This window comes from Eucyclogobius newberryi, unplaced genomic scaffold (genome assembly GCF_026437365.1).
Source record: "Eucyclogobius newberryi isolate DKJ021-1_F unplaced genomic scaffold, fEucNew1.0.hap1 SCAF_12, whole genome shotgun sequence".
NCBI classification, from domain to species: Eukaryota; Metazoa; Chordata; class Actinopteri; order Gobiiformes; family Gobiidae; genus Eucyclogobius; species Eucyclogobius newberryi.
Window position 1 is genome coordinate 22,952,819 of NW_027315746.1, and position 19,394 is coordinate 22,972,212.

Here is a 19,394-nt window from a genome sequence, read left to right on the forward strand (position 1 = left end):
CCAGTATACAGTAAAAGAGCAGGGGTCATAGTTAATAGATCAAGGACAGAAATGCTTTTGGTTTGGTAAAAATACATTTATGTTAGGCTTCTCTTAGGTTGTTTATAAAGTCTACTTCAGTATACATTATTTTTTTTTACTTTCAATGTTTCCACTTTGAGAAAAAAACAAAACAAATGATCATTCTCTTAAAATAGTTTGATGCCATGTCTTGAAGCAATAGCCTCCATTTATACATTCAAGCACAGAGTGGGGGAAGGATTCAGATAATATAATACTGCACCTTCAAATACTGAAATATATGAAACAATATAATGGAGTATAACAAGATTGGCAATTCCTTGCAATGTAATTACAACAAACTTGTGGGTAAAAAATATGGAAAGCTGTTGAATGAAATAGCAAGTCATGTGGCTTTTAATATGATAATTGAAAAACCCAATAGCTTTTTTAGAATGAGGAAGCTTGGTAACACAAACACACTCTGGACAAAGCCAGTGCCTGCAGTGTCAGTTATTAAATGTCAGGTAATAACTGCAGCCCACGACTCAGGAAATTCCCGACCTGAGAGGCATTCAAATGAGGATAAATCAACATAAGTGCATTTCCCAGTCCCATGTGACTGCCAACAATTATCCAATCGTAAAAATCTGATGATATCAAGACAAAATAATTCTGTAATAGAAAACCCACTTCACTAAATGTGGTGGCATACACTTTCCGAAATAATCTTTTCTCAAAAATGCTATTTGTGTCTCCATGGAGGCTGCAGACTGTGAAGCGTCTGCACCCGTCTGGAAAACACTAGACTTGATGACCTACATTATTGTGATGCTATAGCCGGGCTCACGGGACTTCCAGCAGGCAATCTCACCACGCCAGCTTCAAGGCATAGGTCTAAAAAATCTGACAAAAGAGTTCCCGTGCAGAAGAAACCCAGGACTGCATGTTAAGCACACAGGTTACATTAGCAGCGTGTAACCTCCAGGGCCCTCGCCACTGTTGGTTCTCTTTGAAATGTGGTACAACCTGGCACCTCCGGGGGCCAGGCACACACTCAAGGGGAATGTTAAATGGTCCTCCCTTTGAGATGAAATGTTCAATATGAATCATTGATGACCCCTCCCACCTCCCCCCCTTTAAAAATACAAAATCTGATCCCTTTAGGCTAAATGGAGGCAAAATGTTATGCTCTGATCAAAAGAGTTTTTTTTGGTTAATTTGTAGCACATTGGCTTTAATGACCATCGAGCCTGCAGAGCTCTTCATTGGAGATGTGGCTGAAGGGTGCATCATTACATTGTCTTAGATTTAGTTTGATGTAGAAAAAGTTAAAACCCGAACAAATAACTTTTGTTCTTCAAATTAAGAAGAAGTGTGTTACAAAAAAACTATATGTATTAAAACACAAAGTATAATGCATAACACTAACAGCTATGAGGAGTATGCTATACACTTTGTACTTTATGGGCCTGGACATTAGACTGGGTTAAAATGTAGCCCTCTTCTTGAAACAACTGGTTTAAAAGTGTTACATTTTGGGGGAAATGGAACGGCAACCAGAGCTGGACCGATTTCACCCATGACCAGAGGCCGAACACATAATCCTACTATGGTTTCCCACGACCTTACATGTGTCTGGACAAGTCTCGTCTCCAATTCCGCTACACCCATGTCCTAAAAACATATCCAAACCACACTTACACGCCCGTAGCACAATATTTCCATGCATTTTCACCTAGGATTAGCCTAAATGCAGCAGGAAGTGTGCGCTCCAGAGAGATCATTCACGCATGTGTCCTCCCAGGCTAGATCTACGTGCCAGCAGAGCGTGGGGAGGTGTGACACAGCTCCGCCTCTGATTGGCTCAGCAGATTTGACAGCCAGCGTCAGCAGCCAATCGGGACAGAGTAGTACAGAGGACGTTCGTCTCTGCGTAATGCCAACATCTTTACTATGGAGTTAGTTAATGGTTATGTGCGGTTATGCGCCAAGCAGGCTCGTGTGAAAAATGACACCCACAGGGATCATTTTCACTCACGAACCCGTCACAAATCCAGGAAGGGCTTCAGTAGCAAAGCGGAATGAGACCTACCCATCCCCCGTTGTCTTGAATCCAGATGTTGAGAGGTCCATTCAAATACTCCGTCATCCAGTCTGCGATGTTGTCCACCTGGGATGACATGTCCTCCTTGGAGGCGCACTCCACGCACACAGTTCCCCCGAACTCGAAAAACGCGATAACCCTGCCCCAGTTCACGCCGTCGCGGAACAGTTCGTCTATAACCTCGGCGAACCGTCTCTGCGCCGTGGAAGACGTCAGATACAGCTGCCTGGACATCTCGGTGAAGTCGGGCTGGTAAAGCCTCTCAAGTTCATCCCCAGCCTCGCGCAAGACTCTGTGGATGGCGGCGTGCGGCTCGGACGGAGCGGGACGGGAACACAAGCGCTCGCACCGGCGATTCACCAAAGCCGAAGGTGCAACTATTGACCCGTTATTGGCGACGGCGTCTTCACCCTCGGCGTCTTCGTGAAAGTCCCATGCGAAGCCACGTTTGGAGAGTTTATGGCAAATGTACTTTTCCACAATATTGCGATTGCAATCGTTCGCCATTGCGGCTTAATTTGGCACTTCAAGAAGAGTTGAAATCCTAAATCAAACGCGTCATGGTCGGATAAAGTGAGATGTGCACTCTTACGCACAGCCAAACGTTGAGCCACAAATAGGCTTTAAAATCCCCCAACACAATAAAAAAAGAGAGCTTAAAATACTGCCAGCAGCAGCGGTGTTCATTTCCCGAATCCTTGGAGCGACATGGGCGACCTTATCTTTGCATAGAAATAGAACATGCGGAAGAGAAGAGTATAGTCCTGTGAGCACATCACCCAGACCTGAACCTACAGCCAAAACATGAATGGTGCTGAAAGTTGGGCGACATTAAAAGGCGCCGCCAGTTCCAGCCGCGTGTCCACGTCCGGGTGTGTGACTGTGCACCAGACAAGGTCGGACTGAGCCCTTCTCGGTTCCTCTCATATCCTCCTCTTCCCGTGCTCCCTGCGCGCCGCCGGCCGTGCACTCCGCGCTTACACGTCTTGACGTCAGCGACAGGAAGCAATGGCCTCCATCCATGTGCCACATTCAGATCCATGCGCCACATTCAGATCCATGCGCCACATTCAGATCCATGCGCCACATTCAGATCCTTGCGCCACATTCAGATCCATGCTTGCGCCACATTCAGATCCTTGCGCCACATTCAGTTCCTTGCGCCACATTCAGATCCATGCTTGCGCCACATTCAGATCCTTGCGCCACATTCAGATCCATGCTTGCGCCACATTCAGATCCTTGCGCCACATTCAGATCCATGCTTGCGCCACATTCAGATCCTTGCGCCACATTCAGATCCATGCGCCACTTTCAGATCCTTGCGCCACATTCAGATCCTTGCGCCACATTCAGTTCCTTGCGCCACTTTCAGATCCATGCGCCACTTTCAGATCCTTGCACCACATTCAGATCCATGCGCCACATTCAGATCCATGCGCCACTTTCAGATCCTTGCGCCACATTCAGATCCATGCGCCACATTCAGATCCTTGCGCCACACTCAGATCCATGCGCCACATTCAGATCCTTGCGCCACACTCAGATCCATGCGCCACTTTCAGATGCGCCACATTCAGATCCTTGCGCCACATTCAGATCCATGCACTCTGCACGGGAAAGCTGCAGGAAACCCACGTCTGCGTGCACATGGAGGGCCTTTGCCTTCTTAAGACAATACTCGTAGTATGGTGTTAAACATGAATGGTGCAAAGCATGCAGCAGGTGTCCTGCAGCAGGCCTATAGGCAATGTGTAAAATAAGTTTCAATATTTCATTTGAAAACAATGTTCTTAGGTTTACATTCTGTCCCAGCACATTCACTCCCTTTTAAAGTCAGACCTATAGGCATAGTTCTAGACTGGTACATCCTGCCCAGTGGCCAGAATAAAACGTTGTGGAGAGTAGAGTCCTCCACCTCACACTTTTTAACCTACCAATTCTTCCTCTGCTAATATCAAGGTGTTTTTTAAGAATTCATCCACACAAAATACCCTCCTCTCTGTACCCTCTGTAGAAGCATGAACACGCCTTTCATTAATTCATGAGAAGCACAAGACCAACCCTTCTGCTTTGATGTGGTACAGCTTCCCCCATGTGATGGAGACTCAAGCCTGCTGTACCAAAATTAATGTACTGTATAGATTCAACTTTTTAATTTGTGTGTCAATAGTCAAATGTTTACTCAAACAGAATATACTGTCCTCACAAATTTATTTTGTTTATCACATAAGAAAATAAGACAAAGAAACAACTTCTCACACTGTCTCTCAATGGCACACAAGGTGAATGTGTTAAGTTTTTTGGCAGATAACCATACACTATTAAATGAACTACGCATAGTGACTTTCACTACTAATGAATGTATATCACCTATGATGACACAGAAATATAGAACAGCTATTGTTTAGTAGTATGTTCCTATAACACAAGAATAAGCTGGAATTGCATAGCTTAAAAGGTGTAAAATAAAAGCTGCTAAAATGGCTACATTGTCTTAGAAACTATGTCACTACCTCAGTAGAAAAAAACAAGAAAAGCAATTAACATGAAAAGCTTTGAAGCCACCAATGTCAAATGAGAAATTCATCACAGGCGACTCATTCATTCTCACTTTCATATGTTGGATATCATTAAGGCTACGTTTCACAGAATACACAAAGTTTGCATTTTACATTGAAAAAGTCAACAAATGAACAGGTAAACCAGCTCTGTGGATAGGTCCATTCTAATAGATTTATCAGTAGTCACATCTCAAGGCTTAGAATGGGTCCCAAAAACTTCCACAAATTTCACAAACTAACCTAAAAACAAAGCAGCAACATCCAAACACATGTCAATTAAATGCATCGCATTTACAGAAAATTGTCTTAACACATTTTGGCATTTAAATAGTGGTGTATTCATCAGTACAATTCCTCTTAACTGATTTGTGTCATGTTAAATCACATTCCCCATTTTGATGGCTCAATGGAAGACCAAGTCATTATTTTATACCCTTATGTGTAAAACAAAAGCAAACAAAAGAAATTCAAAGCTAAACTAAGTTCACAAGGGAATGATGGTGTAACTTTAAGGTGTCAGAGTCCTGTGCATGGTGTAAGCATCTTCAAGCTTTCATTTATGCCCATTATAATGAAATTTAAGTTAAACGGATCTCTAGCGCCCCCTTTCGGTCTGCAAAGCAATTACTCGAACCAGCGAGTTCTCACCTGCCAGGCCAGAACATTTGAGTGGAACATGGGTGCTACCAGTGTGCATTACATTGGACAGACTGAACAGAACATGCTTGCTATTACACATAGTAAACGCTCAAAATGAATCATTGCCACCTATGCTGGTGTTCTCTATTGGTACCAATCTGCCTCTAAATTTATGTAAACAAAGTAGGATTTAAATCATTTGGCGCACTTAACCCAATACTATAAAATACAATGGCTTTTCTCTTCCCAGGGGTTGGCTCAGTCACAGCAAACACACACGTACGTATGTAGATGATTTGCCCCAAATTAACTAGTCCTACACTGTATCTAAAGTAACCTTTTGGATCATTTTTGGCATTTTGTTTAAATGATAATTTAAATGTTTTTTTTTTTTTTTGGAACAAGGAATACACTCAAACATGTTTGATATTAACATAACTCAATCTTTCGCTAAAAGAGCACAAAAACAAAACTTTAAACAGCAAAGTTATTCAGTCAAATGGGAAGCTGCTTTGCCTGCAAAGACTTGTGGTACAAAGGATACTTTGAGAAAACGGCTAAATTACTAGGTGGACCTAGTGTTGTGATACATGCCACAATATATCCACTGTGATATATTGGTGGGAAAGACTTTCAAGCCATTTTTGGCACAACCGGTCAGACAGGCTGATCTGTTGCTCCTGCTCTTTGAGGACTAAAACAACAGTGGAAAAAGGGAGGTCAATGAGAGAACATCACTGAAGCCTGCCCGCTTCAAGGAATGGGATGTTTAGACTACCCTTCACACAAAGAATGCTCCTTTGAAAACATACATATCATTGAAAGATATTGGAATGCACAACTGTTTGATGGTAGAGACTTAAAATGGTTGGAGCAGAGAAAACATGCCAAGTTTGGACAACATTGCTTTAGTGAACGTTCTCACAAATGGACAACAATGATTTGTCTTTTGTAGTGCAAACGTCAACACACTACAACTAAAAGCAAGCATATGAGACAGCCTTCAATTTAAGAGGTGAAAGGCCATTACTTTGCTAATATCCTAATATTACAAACATAAAAATGTAGGCGTGTTATGTTGACATGTGCCATGTAGTCAACAGCAGTAGCAGAGCAGTATCAAAACACAAAGGCAATGAAGTCTGAACCCAGCATGGTATTCTTTCCAATTAGTACAAGAACTATACATGGGGGGAGAGCAGGAAGCTACAGAGAAGCTAAGGCTGATGTTACTCCCTCTTGTCTGCTGCTTTTGACTGCTCCCTCTGAATCATGCATCGGCGCACAATGCTGTCAAAACTGCCAAGGTAGAAGAGGGCAATGATGCGAAACAAACTCATCGTAACAATCTGTGGAGATAAAACAGACATGTTCAAATGACGGATACAAAAAATATTAACCAACATGTAAAAAAGGTGTTCAGTGGTGCTACCTGCTGGAGACCCTCTGTGATGGAGGTGACGGGGGACATTCCACTGGTTAGGGCAGAGAGCATGTACCCATCTGGACCCACTGAACTACTGAAGTTTCCTTGCTGTAATCCAGTGAGAACAGCATGGGTGAGTTCATATTTTAATTGACAGGGAAATATGACTAAACAGAGACATATGTTTGACAATAAAGAACACCAGATTTTGAGGGAGAATCAATTATGCTTCTTACCACTGCATCTCGAACAACTATCTTTGCCACTTGCTCCGGTTGACAAACTCCAGCAGTTTCGGAGATCATTTTAGTCTCTAGTGGCTAATATCAATAGATTTAAAGTTAAAATACATTACTTGCATAAGTGGTGTGTTAATTGTCATACTGACCTTTGTCTTATTTTCCTCTGTCAATCCAGGGGTGTCGGTGTCAGGGGGGTACGCAACAGTCACGTAGATGTTGTACGGCTTGACCTGCAAAACCAACCAGCCAATCATTTACTATTACTTACGAGATTGGAGCTCTCGCAAGATAACATTGCCACAAGATTCTACATACTAAATTTAGATTATAATCGGAAAATAATATCTAGAGGTTTCCCCCCCATGTGTTTACACAAGGATTGGACAGAATCTGGTTCATGCTGGCGAGTTACACCTCTTGAGAAGCCCTAGATCCAAAAAGCAGTACTACAATGACAGCAAAAATATTAAAGATATTTCTAAAAATTGTGAAAAAAAATGTTTTGATCTGAACAGCACCATATTTATTATTAATTATGTCTCGTTCTCGGGGATTCCCATTTCATGTTGCGCATCATCAGAATTGTGCCTTGTCCCAGCTCTGGTTATTATCCTTTGGCAAGCGATTTCTCCAACTTCATCCAGTGTGTATGTAAACTGGTGCATGCATGGGCCAAATCAGCACCTTCTCGACCAAATCAACAAGAATAAGATTATAAACAGTGTCTTCCTACAAGAACACAATGGCACTATGAACTTGCAAAAGACAGAGTTGAACCTTGACAGTTGTTTGGTTACAATTACCATTATAGTGACTAAAATAAAACATGCAATTTACATTACCAAGCATTTGACAAACTAAATGTGATGTAATAAAAAGATAAATAATTCACCTCCATCTGCAAAGATTCTGCAAGACCACGCAAGGCAAACTTGGAAGCGGAGTAAGCAGTGTATCCAAACAGCCCTATTTGTCCTGCTTGAGAGGACACAAACATGATCCGACCCATCCTGCGCTCCTTCATTGTGGTGATTACGGCCCGTGTGGGATACACACTGCCCAGATAGTTGACCTCCATCATCTTCTGTTGAAATAAGGCAAAGGTTCATGATGTAATTAAATAATCACATTGTCAATTTAGTAACCATTTATAAACAAGCGATTAAAAGTGTAAAGAGACAGGTTAAAATAGAAGTATTTACTTTGAAGCGATCCACCTCCAATTCTTCAAACTTTCCAGAGAACGCCGTTCCAGCACAATTGACAAGCATATCGACAGGTCCCAGCTTTTCCTGAGCCTACAGACATAAGGGTTTAGTTGTACTCTACACATGTTAAAAGGCCGGAAGTGAGGTTGAGAAAACTAACCTGCTTTATCACACTTTCCACTTGATGGTAGTCACTAGAAACATCCACTGATATGCACAGCACCACCTGAATACACAGAAGCAGTTGTGCAATATGAGGCCAAAAGCCACAGACCTTTAACATTACTACATGTAATAAAATCATACCTGTTTGTCATTGATGGCACATTTTTCTACTTCTTTCTTAGCTTGAAGCAATTTAGCCTAAAGCATAATAGAATATAAATTTTACCGATACAGTTACCATTTTAAGTTTACATGACCGTAGTGTACGGTAATATGGAAAACATAAGAATCATTGTCTAGGCTAGAAATATTTAGTGCTCACCTCATCTCGTGCCACCAAAGTGATGAAAGCTCCTTGTCTGTAGCATTCAATAGCAATGGATTTTCCAATTCCACTCGATCCCCCAGTCACCTGCAAATACAAACGAATGAGAGGCCAACAAAAAGCGATCCACACAATGGCCTACACGTTTATTTATTTATATAAATATATTTATATAAATAAATAAATAAATAAATAAATAATATATATATATATATATATATATATATATATATATATATATATATATATATATAGTTGTTGTTTTATGGCGGTTGGCATCCAATTGTTGCATTACCGCCAGACTTTATTCCTCAGACTTTTCGATAATTTGACATATATATGGTGGGCGTGTCTCTAACGTCTGACGCATCACACTGTTTCACTGTGGATACTTAACAAGTAACAATATATTATTGCTACTTGTCTAATGCAGCTGGATTATATGCTCATATACAAGTGATTGCACTATTGTGATGCCTTTAAACACAGTCTGTCCGAGCTAAGCTACAAATAAGTTAGCGCTTGACTTACCACGACGTGGGCCCCGTTCAGTTTGAGAGGTTTGGGGCTAATTAGAGGAGATATCATGTACAACAGCAACACAAACGCCACAATGAAGGCCACGACTACAAGCAGCATGATGAAGGGCAGGAGTAACCACCAGGAGTTGACAAACAGCCAGTCCGTAATCGTTGAGCCCAGTGCTTCTTCCGATGACATGAGTAAAAGCAGACGCCGTTAGCTTGTTGCTAACAGCTCTTGGGCCTGTTTTAACGGGAGTTGTAGTGGGCGGCGGCCGGAGGTGTGGCGTAGCACGGACCCTGGAGGAGGGTCGTGCCGCTTTGCCTGAATGTGGAGCGGTCAGGTGAAAGTGCAGCCGTGGACCTTTGCTCCTGTGACAAAGCGCAAAACCAAAACAAATCCAACTGTCTTCCTCGGTGTGGGCTTTATGCTGCACTCAGATGGTACAAGAGTGCTCTGCCACCTACTGTCCCGGAGCTAGTGGTGGGAAAGTGAAGCCCATAATACATCCATGGTGAAGCCTCATGAAACAGGGTTTGTACCAAACATTTGGAAACACTTCTCCAGAGTGACATCTAGTGGTATGTTTTAGTACTACCACAATCTATGTGCTATGGTTGCCAATAAAAAAAACGTTGCATTTTAGTTGTGTGTATTATTGATGCAACTGTGTTTCTAGAATAATATAAATATAAAAATATATACTTGATAAAAGCGAGGATTTTTTTTAGATAAAACCCTCCTTCTGCGGAGGGACGCAGTCCATTTGTTTAGACACCTTGTTTAGACTTTACAGAGTCATAGGTCTGAGACACTTTGTTCTGTGGTTTGTTTAAACTTTGAACACAAAGTGTCTCTTTACTAAAGCCCTGTCAGTGAACTCAGGCTCGAGACGGACACCCCCGGCCCCTAGTGAAACACCCGAGAAACAACTGTGGTTGCAGTCGCTTTAAAACAACAACTACAACAACAACAACAACAAACTGTGCTAAAACAAGACAACAACACTCGATACGGCCATCACTACCCGGAGCCCTCTGCAGTCTAAATAATAAGCCGTGGCTGCAGAGCCGCGGCGCGGTGAAATAGCCCAGCAGTTTCAGGAGCCGCGGCACGGCGATATAACCACATGCCTAACTCTAACCTTAACCCGAACCCGCGGTCTAACCCGGCGCGGTCAAATAGCCCAGCAGTTTCAGGAGCCGCGGCACGAAATAACCTGGCAGTTTCGGCCGCGCGCGGCTCTGTAGACACTCCCAAATAATAAAGTCTGAAGAATAAAGTCTGGCAGTTATGTAACACTTGGATACCAGCCACCATAAATCACCAAAGATGACGCATTAGTATTTAAACCACGTGAAAATCTCGGGAGGCCCACTGCAAAATCATATGTATCCAGATGATTTCTTGTGTCATAACATTTAAAATGGGTTCAAGTACATTCAATTGAGTAGATTATTGTTAATTTACCCTAATTTATGTAAAAATCTAATTGGCATAATTTATAAATGATCTTGAGCATTTCAGGCTTTACATTTTATTTACAAAATGAAAATATTGATATACAGGCCTTTTCGTAAAGAAAAGATTCATATGTAGACTATTGTAGGTAGACATTTACAGTGAAAAAGATAATATTCCTAAACAGAAGTGAAGTCAACCTGATGAGAGAAAATGTCCTGTTGTATACAAGATCTATTGGAGCATACATGAAATGTATTATAGTCTCTTTTAGTTATGACCAAGCACTCAAGAAGGAAATTCTGACCAAAAAACAAACCTTTACATCTCTTGCATGTAGAAGGCACACTGCACACTACCATGCTTGAGTTATTCCTACTTTATCAAAAATAAGAAAATCTGAGCTGTTGAGGCCAACTTTTATGCATCTTACCTTACAAACTAGAACTTGCATAATGTAAGGCTGCGTGTTAGCCGGAACGTTCTCCTGTTAATTTAATGAACAGTTTGCACATACAATATATGTACAACAGGATGTGGGGGAAAAAAAAAGCCTTTCATGATTAAGCATATCATATCTATGGAGTATTTCAAATAATGCTGGTCTGGCACCTTTGGTGTTTCACTTTAACAGTGTTAAATTAAAATAACAGTAAGCAAAGAGACTACTGAACCACAATGCAACATTATCCCTGGGTCAAATTCAACAAACACCCTGACCTAAGAACGTAATATTCAGAAAAACAAAGAAAAGACACACTTAGCGCCACTCTCCTTGTCCAAGTACATTTCTCTAAGTACAGCACAGACAAGAAAATGTTTCCTTATACAACGCATAGAACACACAAGGGGCACTTGCAGTATGTTGAGTGAGGCAATCACTCTATGAGTCTATTAGTCATTTGGTGCCATTTTCTGTAATGTAATTTGTGTACTAGATTTAGCTTTTTCAATTTTGAATATATTACCTAATTATATGCAGGGCCTTTTAAATCTTAAAATGTAAATATGCACAACTGTCCATTCTTAGGAGATAAGAAAAGGCATATTACCATGGCCAGTAGTTTCCAAAAAGAGGCCAAGTGTCAAGGACAGAGAGGACAGTAGAGACAACCTCAAATACATTGCTTTGGCTTAGTTGAGTTAACTGCTTATTTAGCCTTCCTGACCAAAGTCCTCTGTGAACTTTGTCAGCTTCACAAGGTCTTGATCATTAACAGTTGGCTTCGTGTTGGTCAGAGATCTCAGCATGTCAGACTGAAAACAAGAAAACATACATTACAAACATTTTCTCAGTATGTTGCATCCTGTGTGGTTCTGGCCTTACCATGCACACTGTTGGCTCCAAAAGCTTTTCTCCTGGCACTTCCATCCATGTCATTTCAACTGCATTGGGATCGCCAGGTGAACAAGGTGTTAAAAGGTCATCTATGATCATCTGTGGATCATCCCTTGATGGCCCTCTCACCTTAAAACACAATATGAAATGCCACCCATAACAAAATTAGGGCTTATTATCATCAATTAATAGACTAATCAGAGATATTAGGTAGCCACGCAGTTGTAGTGAGAAATGCAGGGAACAAGTCAATGATTTATGTACTCAAAAACCATAGTCTCAGATTGAGAAAAAGTCAAAGATCGCGTGTTTATGACGGTCGGAAGCAAGAATGGAACTAAATGCTACTCCAGGTATGTTTTTGATGAGGCAGCAATGTTAAAACGTGGTTAAAAGTTCAACAAAGTAAATTAGTATAAAACTTATCCTTTAAATTGTATGACACCACACAATCACACTGTGAGAGAGTTCACTACGAGCAGAGTGAGAAGTTTTCTCTTGGAGCTCTATGGTAGTCGCCGTGGTTGCACCGGTTAACTGATGCTAGAACTAGATGCTAGTGGGTTTTTTGGTCCCGTTCCTGGCAGAGGTCTTCTGCGGTTACTTTTTTTTATCATCCACCGATAAAACGACAAACGGGACTACCAGCCTTGAACAAATACAATTCTGAACAGTACTTTTGGTTTTCTGCACAAGCATGAATGAGGCAAAAAGGTGGAGTGCTGTTTAGACGGTGCATAGCAACACAGTGGAATTGTCAATTGGACTTGGGCCAACTTAGTGATTTAGGACATACCCTTTTGAAGTGGGTTGCAGACTGAACCTTTCGAACCGGTTGCATCAAAGCGTCTCGAACAATAACGCTGATATCTGCACCCGAGTAACCATCCGTCTTCTTTCCAACAGTTACAAAGTCGGACTCTGAAAGGCTGTTGGGAGTGGATCCCAGATGGAGCTTGAACATGAAGGAGCGGGCATGCTCTTCAGGCAGTGGGATGTAAATCCTCTTTTCAAATCTGGGAGACAACATTGGTTCAATAAAAAAATAATCTACCGCTATTAAATACATTTCTCATTTAATATTTACCTTCTTCGAATAGCTGAATCTAAAGTCCAGGGTATGTTTGTTGCTCCAAGTACTAGTACTCCCTCATTATTATTGCCAACTCCTGTAGTAAACAGTAAAACATTGTCACTGCAGTGCTTATTATGCCTGGCCTTTCCTTTAGTTCCCCTTCATATATACGTTACATTGTTGCTCTAAATTAAATGTAATATATGCTACATACCTTGCATCTGCACCAGAAATTCTGTTTTTATACGGCGGGCAGCCTCACTCTCATTTTCACTTCGGGAGCCACAGAGGGAATCAATTTCATCGATGAAGATGATTGAAGGTTTGTGTTCTCGTGCCAGGCAAAAAAGATTTTTAACCAACCTATAAGCATACCACACAGTTATATACCAAGCATCCTATTGCTATTGTTGAGTCATAATTTATACTTTACTTCTCAATTATACTTACTTCTCACTCTCTCCAAGCCATTTAGAGACCAGGTCAGATGAGGAGATGGAGAAGAAGGTTGAGTTGTTTGCCTCTGTAGCAACAGCCTTTGCCAAGTATGATTTACCTGTTCCTGGAGGTCCGAAGAGCAAAATCCCCCTCCAGGGAGTTCTCTTCCCTGTGAGACAAAAACAAACGTTAGCGTAGTTATGACTGTTCTTGCCGGATGATTTGAAGTCATGAATTTCACCAGGTACCTGTAAAAAGATGGGGAAATTTGATTGGAAGAATAACTGCCTCTTTCAGGGCCTCTTTTGCTCCTTCAAGACCAGCAACATCATTCCATTTAATATTTGGTTTCTCCATGACAATGGCACCTGCACCATAAAACAAAATTAACAAATGAATAGAGTACATCCTCACAATATATTGTCTAAGTATATATATGAATATATAAAACTTCATATTTATATGACAGACAACTAGCAGCATAAAACCACTACCTGAGAGCTGATTTTGGAACTTCTTCTTCTCTGGATCATCACCTTCATCGCTTTCATTTCTGAATAGGAAATAAATATATATGCAAAATGTAGCCATTGCAAACTCTAAAAATAGAAATCACTGAACCATTGGCCAGCTCACAAACGCACCCTTTGTCATCACTCCCAGATTCTTTAACGGGTTTGGAAGGCGGAGCTTTTTCTTTCTTCTTTAGATATTCCTTCAACTTCTCAGCTCTGTCCAGGTATTCTGCACACTTTGCTCGAATACTTTGTTTAGCTTTGTCACCCTGTGCTTCATCTGAAAATTAATATCATAGATCAATGGCATTAAAAAACAGTACAGGTGTTGTCAGTGGATTCATTTACTTTTGGTTTACAAACAAAAGAGAAAACTTACATTTTACAACATGGAGAAAGTACTGGACAGCGGCCTGATACAATCGTAGAGCTTCTTCGTAGTTTTGAGCTTTATCCTCCTGAGCAGCTTTGCTGGCGAGATCAATAGCTTTCTATATAAAATAAATAAGACCAGACTATTTACCAGACAGGCTTGGGTCTAAATCACACTGTATTATATCATATCCCTGTAAATAATACACAAGATCTATATCTCCCTCTCAAAAATATATACATATTCACATGTAGTTCCAACTTGATATTGTCACCTTGTACTTAAATAAACGACAAGCTACTACTATATTTTGTCGTTTCAATGTAATAAATCACATAACCACACCTGACTTGATGAGAGGTTGAGGTAAGAACATACAATCACATACAATTTAGAAATAAATATCTAAAACGTGTATTTGTAAAAATAAAACAAATAAGAATTTGAAACCAGTTAACTGTCACACCTTAATATTATTAGTGAACTTAAGTAACAAACCTAATAGATGGCTCAGAGCTTCACTTTATACTACAGAATACTATATGATATCATATTACGGGAAAAGAAAGAATGGTTTGGTTTCCTAGTTCCGTTTTAACCTTACAACGCTTACAAGCTTTAGCATAACAGGCTAACTAGCAGCTAATGCTACACCCGTTGTTAATTACAACTTAACATGCATATATACAATATCAAACGACTCAAAGTGAACACAAATGTGTTTTTAGAGTCTTCTGTTAAGCCACGACCACTTACACGGGTCATAGCAAGACATGAACAACTTTGTTGGCGTATTTGCGCATTTTAGCCTGGGTTGATCCATCCACAACTTACCTGTAAATTATTGTTAGCCATTGCGGCCAATCGCTTCGCCAACAGTGAGAAATATAGTAAAGACCCAGCACCCTAAACGCGTTTGGAATTGTTCGCACCTTAAGAACTATAAACGAGCTAATATGGAGTTAAAGGGGCTTGTTTTTCTCCTCAAGCTCGCTCCCGAGGTGGAAACTTCCGCATTGAAATGTCGCTCGATCCTCGCGTGCACGGAAAGTGATGACGTCAACGCGTACGTTCATGGCGCATCAAAATACATGGATGATTCGAAAATAAAAACAAAGACAAAAAAAACATGATGATAAATCTTTGGACGCTTTAAAAAATGCTGTCTTCAGAATGTTCTACATTCCAGGACAGCAGCGACTAGAAACAAAATGAAATAGTAGACCATAACTCATTTTCAAAGATTAAGTGACATCAGCTCTAAATGCCAATGGTTTCAAATCTTTATAATATAAATAAGCAACAATTTCATCCTTGCCTCCAATTTGGAATTAGAATGTATTTGTTTAAAACTTTTAAAGGGTCTTCAATACTGCAGTTAAAATATATCTTAACCCATTTTTTAATAAAAAAACATTTTTTGGGTTAGGTCAATATGTCATCATAAGCTTTTGACATTGTAATCATAAATGCACTTGGGGTTTAAAACATATTGTGGTATACCAAATAGCCCTATATTACCATGGGTCAAAAACAAAATGTTTTACCCAACATATATATACAACAATCATCAAATTATGAATATTAATTGGGCCAAATTAAATGTACTCCCTTTAGGCACCCATGTTCTAGCAAATGCACCTTTGTAGACTCCCCATCTACCACCGGCTCATTAACCGGCTTATTATCCAAGATGTCCTGCAGTTCTTCCACTCTGTCCAGATATTTTTTACAACTATCTCTTATCTTCTGGTTTCCATCCTTGCCCTGAGGCTCACCTATAATGAGAGAAAACATGCAGTATGAATAAAATAAAAGCATTTTTAAAATAAATCGGTTTACAAACCACTTACAAAAATGATAAGAGTATAAGAAAATGTGACTCACGTTTCAGAATGTGCAAAAAGTACTTGACTGCATGTTGATAGGAGCGAATAGCTTCTTCATAGTTTCCAGCCTGGTCTTCTTGTGAAGCCTTCTGAGCAACTGCAATGGCTTTCTAAATATAAAAAATATTTGATTTTATAGGCTAGACTAGTGGTCCTACTGTATACTGCTGGGATGCAGCTATAGGATTAAATGCCATAACAGAACATGCTGCAAATGTGGGGTCAAACATGTTTAAATGAGGGTAAAAAGTACCATTTTGAACCTACGTTATAATAAAAAATAGTAGTATAAGTAGTAAAAGTATTTTGCGGCACATTAGGGGAAAAAATCAGTTTGTGCATCCAATTGTTTATTGTAAGCATGGGACTACGGGCATGACATCCTTTCAATTACATTTATTTTCTTATTATTGTGAGCCAAAATAGACCTATGATCGACATATGTAAAGGGTTGGGTTAGATTAGTTGTCAATTGACTCATCAGCAACATCAAACTTTGTTTTGTCATATGCCTATGTAAGACAGTGTAAAAATGTGCACTACCTTTGCACTCTGACGTTTTGCAAATCATCAAGACCCTAGACAAAATAAACTGACATTCCAATCAAAAATGTATAACTTTTTAATGGCGTATTAGAAATAAAGTTAGTCTGATGTCTCGCCTTCCACCGGGCTGTATGTAACGTACAGTTTAAGACACATTTGTAACCGGCGTGTAAACAACTGAGTACATGAAGAACATACACGAAGAAAAGTTCAAGGAGCGACACAGAACAACTACAGACAATCAGACAACTCTCTCACCTGAAGGTTGGTTGGATCCATGAATCTGAGCTTTAAAAAACCGCATGAGAAACAATTCGGTTTCGCTTAATATCAGAGCCCTGATCAGAGCCCGTTCAGTTCCTGGTTGCTTGTCACTGCCTCCTCCATGACACACATGCCTGAAGTTACCAGCCCAGTTTGAGGAATGAAGCTGCCAGTGCCATCCATGACTCAGGCGCTCCGCTGTGAACCAGGAACCAGAAAAACAACTTCGATCAAGCAGCTGTTATGTTACTATATTGTTATTTACTGTTGGTTATACAAGGTGACGTAAGATGACAAACACACAGGTACAGCAAGTCTTGTCTGTCTGTAAAAGGAGAAACCTGATCAGATTGCAGGCTTGGATATCCCGTGTAGCCTACGTGTGGCCTATCGTGCTGGAAAAAGCGAAAAAAAACAAAAACCGTCTGCCATTTAGTGCAAGATAAAGGAATCGCCTGAAGAGGGCGCCAACGTACCATATGCAGACGCAGCGGTCGCCAGAATGGGACGATTTAGACAGTTTAGATTCTTAAAAATAATTTAGATAACTATTTAGATACTAAACTAAACTGCAGGCCTATACAATATGGGACGGAATTTCAATGAATTAAGAAAAAAAATAAAATTGAGCTGATTGACGCTGATATCAATTTCAGTTCGTAATGTCCGCGAGAGGGCGCCAGATTAAAAAAAAATACAAAAAATAAAATAATAATAATAATAGTAATAGTAGTAGTAATAGTAATAGTAATAATAATAGCCAATACACTTAAATATTCACATGCTTTAATTTTGTTGGCGCCATTGCATTTTCGCTGTTGCTTCTGCCCAATCCCATACATACTTCAGACAATCGTTGTATTATTATTTTTTTGCTTTGAGCTAAAACGCAATGCAAACGTGGTTATTGCTTTTTAAATAAACTCTTACCTAATCACAAATAATTCCGCAACCCCGCTCCTCTTGTAAACTGCGGCAGACCTTTGGCCCCGCGCTCGCTGGATTAAGCGCCGCGCCGCAGCTCGACACCTGATCGTCGCTCTCCGTGGCGCACACTTCTGCACATCGCGCTCCTCTCCAGGTTTGAAAACATGCCGCGGACACAGACACGGCGCGTTCCACTCCCCCACCGAGGATTTATGACAAAGTTTGGTGCGACGCTTTTGGAATAAGTGAGTTTTTGGTGAGATTGTCCCGCGTGCGTTAAAGTCGGACCAGGCGCGCGCTTTATTTGAGGATATCCAGATGACAAGACGTGCATGTTGCGGGCTGCTCTCAGCATCTACCGGGGATTTGACGGCGGAATATGGCGAAGGGAATGAACTGCATTCACGCCGCGGTCCTGTTTTGTACACTTTTCTGGAACGCCAAAGGACAAGGGAGTTTTAATGGAGCGACAGGTTTCAGTTTGAGCCCTCCGTATTTTAACATCGCAGAAGGAGCTCGTGTCTCTGCCTCTGCAACCTGCGGCCAGGATGAGGCAGGCGGACCAAAGCAGGATTTGTACTGTAAACTGGTTGGTGGACCTACAACTGCGATTTTCAGCCAGAATATACAGGTAAAATAATTAAAAACAATTGAACTATGTATGGACACTGTATTGTGAGTTGATATATTGGTCTGCTATTGTATAAGCTATTAATACCAGGAACAGACAGAAAAATGTCATAATATTGGGGTTATTTCACAGGATAGAGAACAGGACAACTTGGATTTTGACAATTTTTCATTTTCAAGCCCAAAATGTTTATTGGTATTTCCACCCCACATTATAAGAACATACAGATCTGCCTATAACGAACAACACTTATAACACTAGTAACGTTTTGCCCACAGTTTTGAGTAAACTTGTCCATATTTTTGTCAATTACATACAAGAATAGCCTACCACTCAGTATATCTTCTATTTGCTTGGGTTTCAGAATGACAAAAAAGAAAAAGTGGCACAGTAGCCATAGCAATGAACAAAGTCCTCAACATGTCTATAACAGGAAGCCCATATGATTAGTCCAATTCACTGATAAAACCATTTGAATTTGGCATTTATTTGTCTGCTGTTCTACACGAAAGGTCAAACATACATCTGAAAACTAACCGTTTCCCACGCACCAGGGCCAGTTCTGTGATTACTGTTACTCCAATGACCCAAACAAAGCTCACCCGGCCTCAAATGCCATCGACGGGACAGAGAGGTGGTGGCAGAGTCCGCCTTTATCCAGAGGCCTGATCTACAACGAGGTCAACGTCACCCTGGATCTGGGACAGGTTAGCCCATCATTTTCTATGTTTACCTGTT

The 19,394-nt window shown here is 40.7% G+C and overlaps 4 protein-coding genes across 6 annotated transcripts in view; 1 reads left to right on the forward strand and 3 right to left on the reverse strand.

Annotated features, from left to right (window-relative positions):
• bcl2b (BCL2 apoptosis regulator b) overlaps positions 1-3,071 on the reverse strand; it is a 30,740-nt gene extending 27,669 nt beyond the window's left edge. The window contains exon 1 of the mRNA XM_072441526.1: positions 2,096-3,071. Within this exon, the coding sequence (XP_072297627.1) occupies positions 2,096-2,614 (519 nt within the window). The 5' untranslated portion in view covers positions 2,615-3,071. The remainder of the gene's footprint in view (positions 1-2,095) is intronic.
• Positions 3,072-4,307: 1,236 nt separating this feature from the next.
• kdsr (3-ketodihydrosphingosine reductase) lies at positions 4,308-9,449 on the reverse strand. The gene is made up of 10 exons (XM_072441532.1): positions 9,208-9,449; positions 8,674-8,763; positions 8,493-8,549; positions 8,347-8,412; positions 8,181-8,276; positions 7,871-8,062; positions 7,125-7,208; positions 6,973-7,056; positions 6,743-6,844; positions 4,308-6,659 (listed from the first exon to the last, which is right to left on the reverse strand). Exons 1-10 carry the CDS (start codon positions 9,394-9,396, stop codon positions 6,540-6,542), a joined length of 1,080 nt encoding a protein of 359 aa, XP_072297633.1. The 5' UTR covers positions 9,397-9,449; the 3' UTR covers positions 4,308-6,539.
• Positions 9,450-10,725: 1,276 nt separating this feature from the next.
• On the reverse strand, positions 10,726-17,317 carry vps4b (vacuolar protein sorting 4 homolog B). 3 transcript variants are annotated; one of them, XM_072441533.1, is made up of 13 exons: positions 17,093-17,317; positions 16,287-16,398; positions 16,077-16,177; positions 14,406-14,517; positions 14,156-14,306; positions 14,006-14,064; positions 13,760-13,879; positions 13,524-13,680; positions 13,288-13,436; positions 13,086-13,167; positions 12,795-13,014; positions 11,987-12,127; positions 10,726-11,916 (listed from the first exon to the last, which is right to left on the reverse strand). In XM_072441533.1, the coding sequence occupies exons 1-13, from the start codon at positions 17,111-17,113 to the stop codon at positions 11,815-11,817; spliced, it is 1,527 nt and encodes a 508-aa protein (XP_072297634.1). In that variant the 5' UTR covers positions 17,114-17,317; the 3' UTR covers positions 10,726-11,814. The 3 variants fall into 3 exon arrangements, with proteins under 3 accessions (XP_072297634.1, XP_072297635.1, XP_072297636.1); XM_072441534.1 differs by lacking the exons at positions 16,077-16,177; positions 16,287-16,398; positions 17,093-17,317 and adding an exon at positions 15,234-15,453; XM_072441535.1 differs by lacking the exons at positions 16,077-16,177; positions 16,287-16,398; positions 17,093-17,317 and adding an exon at positions 15,156-15,179.
• A 1,009-nt stretch (positions 17,318-18,326) lies between these two features.
• Positions 18,327-19,394, forward strand: part of LOC140356528 (laminin subunit alpha-3-like) — a 56,511-nt gene continuing 55,443 nt past the window's right edge. Inside the window, exons 1-2 of the mRNA XM_072441536.1 lie at positions 18,327-18,656; positions 19,211-19,363. Coding sequence (XP_072297637.1) covers positions 18,405-18,656; positions 19,211-19,363 — 405 coding nt within the window. The 5' untranslated portion in view covers positions 18,327-18,404. The remainder of the gene's footprint in view (positions 18,657-19,210; positions 19,364-19,394) is intronic.

Excerpts from the sequence above, each read along its gene's own strand:
- kdsr (XM_072441532.1), bottom strand. The coding sequence starts at position 9,396 with ATGTCATCGGAAGAAGCACTGGGCTCAACGATTACGGACTGGCTGTTT. Across the intron at positions 8,764-9,207 it reads TGAACGGGGCCCACGTCGTG|GTGACTGGGGGATCGAGTGG; the intron begins GTAAGTCAAGCG and ends TTGTATTTGCAG. Across the intron at positions 7,057-7,124 it reads CAGAGGAAAATAAGACAAAG|CCACTAGAGACTAAAATGAT; the intron begins GTCAGTATGACA and ends TATTGATATTAG.
- vps4b (XM_072441533.1), bottom strand. The coding sequence starts at position 17,113 with ATGGATCCAACCAACCTTCAG. Across the intron at positions 13,880-14,005 it reads GTTCCAAAATCAGCTCTCAG|GTGCCATTGTCATGGAGAAA; the intron begins GTAGTGGTTTTA and ends TTTATGGTGCAG. Across the intron at positions 13,437-13,523 it reads TGGCTTGGAGAGAGTGAGAA|GTTGGTTAAAAATCTTTTTT; the intron begins GTAAGTATAATT and ends GTATGCTTATAG.